Source organism: Merops nubicus, unplaced genomic scaffold, assembly GCF_000691845.1.
Source record: "Merops nubicus isolate BGI_N331 unplaced genomic scaffold, ASM69184v1 scaffold22433, whole genome shotgun sequence".
NCBI classification, from domain to species: domain Eukaryota; kingdom Metazoa; phylum Chordata; class Aves; order Coraciiformes; family Meropidae; genus Merops; species Merops nubicus.
The window spans coordinates 20,220-26,627 of record NW_008599885.1 but is presented as its reverse complement, the minus strand read 5'-3'; the positions used below and the strand labels follow the sequence as shown (position 1 = coordinate 26,627).

General features: G+C 40.4%; 1 protein-coding gene across 1 annotated transcript in view; it reads left to right on the top strand.

The window, feature by feature from the left end:
• OSTN (osteocrin) overlaps positions 1-6,408 on the top strand; it is a 14,431-nt gene that overhangs the window by 3,602 nt on the left and 4,421 nt on the right. The window contains exon 2 of the mRNA XM_008937553.1: positions 3,590-3,688. Coding sequence (XP_008935801.1) covers positions 3,590-3,688 — 99 coding nt within the window. The remainder of the gene's footprint in view (positions 1-3,589; positions 3,689-6,408) is intronic.

Here is a 6,408-nt window from a genome sequence, read left to right as displayed (position 1 = left end):
GCAATTTTGTTGCAGCAGGAGCAGACATTCTCAGAGCTTCACACAAGCCATTTATAAGTTGTTCTTTTGGTAAGATGTTCATCCATCATAATTTTTTTTTTTTTTGCAAAGGTAGAGTCACATCCGGTGTCCCATCCAAGGTTAGCAAGGCCAATGTTAGGACTCAATGGTATGTTTGATTAAGATGATAATATTCTATTTTGTGGCAGTGGAGCAAAAACAAAATACCTCAGTGACTGGCTTGCAGACACGGTGTGATTTTCTCCAGACAGTTGGAATCTGCATGTTTTGAGAGATCCAAGTGGCTAGCAGGTGATGGAGACTCACCAGTACCATCCCAGTGTTCATACGGCAGAAGAACTGAATCCCGATGGGCACTGCCAGGAGCTACCCAGTGCCTATGGGACACATTAGCTCTGCACCAGGTCAGCTTGGGAGCATATAGCACAGAACCTCAAGGGCTCCTGGGCTCAACCACAACATGCTCATTGCAAGAGCAAGGTCCCCATTCGCAGGTGAGCTTGGGCATGTCCTGTGTTGGTGTTACAAAACCAAGCAGAGCCTAGTCATCAATATATAGTGGCAGCTGCGGTGAAAGATTACAGTGTGAGGCATGATGTCTTGCCTCAGTTCTCTTCCTAACAGGCCAGCAAGAAAAATAAAGCTCTTGTAATTTATACTTGCGGAGTAATCTCCACAGTAATGTGAAATATGATAGCTCAAATGGGTAAAAACAATGACAGCTGTTACCATTTTTGACAGGCAATGGGTTTGGATCTTGGTGATGAATTGCATGCTGTCTGGGGTTTGCTCAGCCCACTTATCTTCCGGATGTCATTTTGCTTTTTGTTTTTTTTCTTTAAAAGAAAAAACATCTTTTAAGTCCTTTGGTTTGATGTTAGAAACTTAACAGTTTCTGTTTGGTACAGAATTTTGCTTTCTTGTGATCTTTTCTTGGAAAATGATTCTGCACAGAGTCCTAAGAAAAAGTTTTGAATGTTTATCCTGCTTTGATAAGGTAGAATAATGTTCTCTCTTTTATCTTGAATTTTATTTTAATTGGACCTGCAACAAAGATGCTTAATTATATGAGGAATTTTAGTTCTGACACATTTCAAGCTGAAATATCACTAAAACACATAAATATGTCTGAATTTCAGACTTGCAATTACATTTAGTGAAGGGTAAACCATATCTTATGTCAGATAACACCAGACCAGATCCTGAGATGCTAAAGACAGGGAATTATACCCCAATCTCTCAAACTATCTCTGAAATTGGTGGTAAGGAGTTTTCCACAAAAAGGTTGAAAATTCCATACAAATGGTAACGATGCATCTTGCAAAGGACCATGTGGTTGGCAGAGCTTTGCTTATTCTCCTTCAGTTACAAATACTATCAAGCCTCACTTTAGGTCTTTCTTGGAATGGGTCAAAGTAAAATGTGGATGGGGTGAAGCGACAACCAGTGCATGGCTGGAAAAGCCCCTTTGGACAGGAGGGCTGTGCCTACCCAAATGCAACAGTTGAGCTCAAGGAGAAAAAGCAACAACTGCTTTTAACAGCTAAGATGCTTTGACAGGGATAAAGATGGAAAGCTAAGTCTCAGACTGGCAGAAGACAGTGTGATTTTAATTACGTTTAAATAGTCCTCATTGCACCCTTAGTTTTGCAAATGCTTTTCTAGAGCTACACTGCCCCACTAGAGCAACCTTGCTTCTTCTGCCTTGGTCCCATCCTCTGTGAAAAACAGGACAACAGGATCTTGATGGACTTAAGTTTTGCTCCCTTTTAAACCAGTGACATTGCTTCTTCGCTCCTCATTTCCATGGGAACCAGAGCCAAGCTTTTAGTCCTTACAATTTCCTCTGCTTCTAATTTCTGGCGTCAAGTTCTAACCAGTTAATCAAATGTCTTTTGTGTTGCAGGTGCCTTAATGTTTATTTTGATTAGTGTACCAGTTGCTATTTTTAGCTTTTTGGTCTTTGGGTTGAACGAATACCAGCACAGACCTTAAATCATAATAAACATGTGTTTTTAACCTCGCCATTTATTTTTACGCCTCTGTATCCAAATGATCAGGATGTGGTTAACTGTGAAGGTAGTAGGCTACCACTTCAAATTTCAGTGCACACCCACATACAAAAATATACATTGTAGAGGGTTACAGCTTTAAAAACACCCAGACAGACCCTTGTCTCACTCTAATGGCTCTTGCCATCAGATTGACAGACAGTGGTACCACCTGGCTTACTGCTCTGACTTTGTCCTTTGATTCCAGTGAACTAAATCTGCTTCACTCCTACAGAATAACCAGCTGCCTCTTCCTCACTACCAGTCCCTCACAGACAATATTTTTTTAAAAAAAAAAAAGTATAATGGGGTAATCAAATAACAGAAACACATGTAAAATGTCTTGAAAAAGCCAAGCAAGAAACAGAGCTTTGAGAAGCAACACTACAAATGTTATAGCTATACTTTTAAAACTGGATTCCTAACACTTCTGTGGTTTTTCTCCTTTGTAGGGAGGAGTAAAAGTACAAAGCCAAATTTTTTTTTTTTTTACCATGTATTTTCTGTGTGATCTAATGGGAAATTTGCTATGCAGAGGATAAAATAACTATCATACATCATAGAAATGCATTTACACATCCTTTCTATTTCTGCTTTTGCCAAACAGTCAGCAAAGAATGGCACAATCAGCCTTGAACTATTCTCTGCTGCAGGACCTTGAGACAGAGTAAGCAGCAAATTAGCAGATAACTTTGGCTCAAGAGGCCCCAGCCTAATTCTTATGAACATCGGCTGAAATATTCCCACCTGAGTGAGTTGGAGGCACATCAGGTTTCAAGAGCAAGATCCAAACAAGGGCTTAAACAATGTAGCCTAAACCCATGGCCAGAGATAATCCCTGCAGCGAGAAGCTTCCTGAGCCTCTTGCTCAGGAACTTTTCTGTGCCTGCGTTATTTAAAGGCTCTGTAGGCACCTGGAGCTCTGCAGCTGTGACATGTGCTCAAAACACCACCAGTCTGAGCACTGTGTTCCCATGTAAGCTTTTCCCAGGTGTGGGACCTGGATAACTTTATTCTAGGACCCTAAGAAGATCCTGGAAGTTGTGGCTACCATTAGCACATGTTGAGGACTAGTGAAATACAGCCTTGCTTTCAAAATGCTGCTGGAAAGGTTATGTAATTTCTGTAACAGCATTAAGCACCTATCCATCAACCTGGATGCCTATGAGCCAAAGTCTTCCTGCTTACAAATTAGTGTCTAGTTAATCTTGTTTTAACACAAGTTGCATTCGCTACTACTGCTGCTGCAAGAACTGGGCCAATGTGCAGAAAGGAATTCAAAGATTTGCAGGCCTGTAAAGAAGCAAAGAGGAGCGAGCTGATTCTGCACCCAAAGGGGAAGAGCATTCAGGTGGCACTATCTGGTTGCTGGGTTTCATGCGGTGACTCTCTAAGAGAAAACATTAACAGCCATGGAAACTGAATATCCCTTTGCTTTAACTTCTCTAAGACCTTTGGAGCAAGGTTCTTCTGGGAATGCAGCTGTGAAGTCATTAGCAGATTGTCCTCCTTTGCAGATGCTGCAGTTCCAGCTGGTTGTGGTGCATTTGGCCCTTGTGATTACCCTGCTGCAGTGGCACTCCAGCTCAGTGCTCCTTGCAGAGGCAGCTCCAGAGGTAGGTGAATGGTTTTTGGTTGTTTTAACATAACCCTGCTCTTCCTCAGGTTATTCTTGGCCACAAAGTGTGGAAGGCACCACGGTATCCAAACAGTGTCAGAAGGTGAACAATCAGTATAGACTCTGCAAGGACAAAGAAGGAGCATAGTGAAAAGAGTGAGGCAAGTTGCATGGCTCTGGGAGGACAGACAGAATGAAGTCTCACAGATTCACACAACCTCTCCTGAAACACCATGGGGTTTTCTCTGTGTTAAAACATTGTCCAGAGACTTTGGATAGAGACCTTCCTGAAGAGGGGAAGGAGGTGATGGGGAGGGAGGGAAGCAAACTTCTCTAACACTGAAGGGAAGGTTTCATTCTTCTTGAAGACAAATAGCATAAGTGTGCAGCTTTCAAAAAGCCATAAGGACAACCCTGAGAGAAGACTGCCTGCACAGAAGTAACAAATTAAAGGAGACAGAATAGACCAGCAGAGGGAAGGAGCAAAGTAACTTGCCCAGTTCCACAAAGGAATGCAGTGGACAGGGTGGGAGAATCGTCTCACGTTTCATCCAGGATGATACACAGAGGTTGCACCTGGAAATACTTCTACTGCATTCTCTTTTTTTTTTATGCCATCTTGACATAAAACAGATTTGGCAGGTAAGATATTTATGGAATCATTTCATGCCATAAAAAAGACTGAAGATCTAAAAGTTTAATCAAAGTAGCACTGTTTGGCTGTAGGGTCTTTATATAGGTTTTGAGGGTTTATACAGGGCTTGGGGGAACCACTCCCCACATCACTGCTGCAGCAGCTGCTCTTCTGATCCTACAGAGACCTGATATGCTTTCTCTATCAATGATAGATTTTTGTGAAAAGAATATAAGAACGGAACATCTTCTGAGACTTGCACTGGACCAGGGCATGTTTTAGATGCCGATGGGCATGAATTTGTCTTTGAAACAGGTTAAAATCTTGATCTCCATGATGTCCTTTGGCAATATTTTCCACTTCATCTATGTGCTGTATTTTAAATGTAACTCCTTATATTTAAGTCCTCCATCTGATGACTCCACTGGGTGGACTGAGGAGTTCTTTTTCTTGAAGAAAAAAATTTACTAGTCTTTATTCACCTCTTTGCTGTTCACAAATTTATAAGCCTTCCACTGCACGCTCTGTACTCCACAGTTATCTCTGCCTATCTGTGAAGCTGTACTTTGTTCTAGTGGTTCACCATTGGAACTCTATGGTCTACTTCTGATTATCATTTTAGCTGTCTCTTTACTTTCTTTACTACAATTCCAATGCCTCCTTCTCAAGGCAAAGGAAGTGGGACTGCGCAAAGTACTCAAGAGCAGAGGCTATTTTTGACCTTATAACAAGCTCTATTGTACATATTTATCCCCACTAACTAGAGGGGAGAACTCAGTATTTTTTAAAAGGCGTAATTTTTGTTGCAAACCTCTGTGAAAGTTTTATAGCCCTGAAAGGGAAAGGAAAGGATTTCTCAGTGCACTTGAGGCTCGTAAAAAGTCAGAGATGAGATCCTTTGCAAAAGTATAAACAGTACTACATCATTTGAGTGATCACTGTGGTCATGTGCTCCTCCTTGTATAAAGATCACAGTTTTATACATTCCATCACCAGTTTTGCCACCCATCAGTAGTGGGAACCATGCCCACCACAGCATGATGTGGACCACAGTAGAGACAAGCATACTGCATCATCTATGTGGTAGCTTCCTTTACATTTTTACTAAACCCACCACATATGAATAGGAAAGATAATGGTGTGCTTCTAAAGATAGGGGGAAACCTGCTTCAAAGCATATAATAAAAATTTTGGATATAAATTTTTGTCTAATTCAGTGAAGATCAAATGGAGCAAGAAGGCAAACTTTTAATCTGAGTAGAGAATGATTTGAGCTTGACACCTGGCTTTGTAGGCTAGCTGCTGCTCTGTAGTTTTCTGTTATTTGCAAAGCAACTATTTCACTTTGATTTCTTTAATTTCTCTCTTGATAGACCCCAATATTCTCAGCTGTTCTGGATAGCAAAGCAGAGTTTGGTTTTGGAAAGTTGTTAAGCCTAATGTCATAACTAAGGATCAAAGTGCTTTGTCTATCTAACATACTGCTCTTTCCTTCTCCCCATTTAGTGTTACTGATTAAATTCGTTGAATGTCAGTGCTGAGCAAGTTGATCTTGGGATATTTGTTGCATAACAATTAATTTGTCAGCTTTGGATGAAAAACCCTGTACAAGTTTTCATTACTATTTATTAGAATTGATTTTAAAAATAGAAATTAGTTTCCTGAAAAATATCAGGAAGTATGTTTGAGTCTGGTAATGGTGATTGTGTTTTTAAAAAGGGTGAAATTACTCAGCTCATGCTATCTGTGAAACTAATCACACAGCTGAGATATGGGCAGTGGGATGGCCTTAAAAAAAAAAAGGCTTTGTGAAGTAATAAATTTGTATAATTATTGCAATAATAATGAAGGTAGGGTCAATTCTATAAAAAAAAAAAAAAAAAAAAAAACTGAACCAAAACCAACAAAACAAACTCCCACTTTTTATGGCAAACTCCTGTAGGTGAAAAACGGCCACATTTCACAGAAGGAACTTTGTTTTAAGACCTTGTCCCAGGTTCAGTATCCTGGTGACTATGCATTTATAGGACTGCTGCTGTGACACTGCTTGAAATAGTTCCTGTGCAACTTGAGCAGCAAGCAAA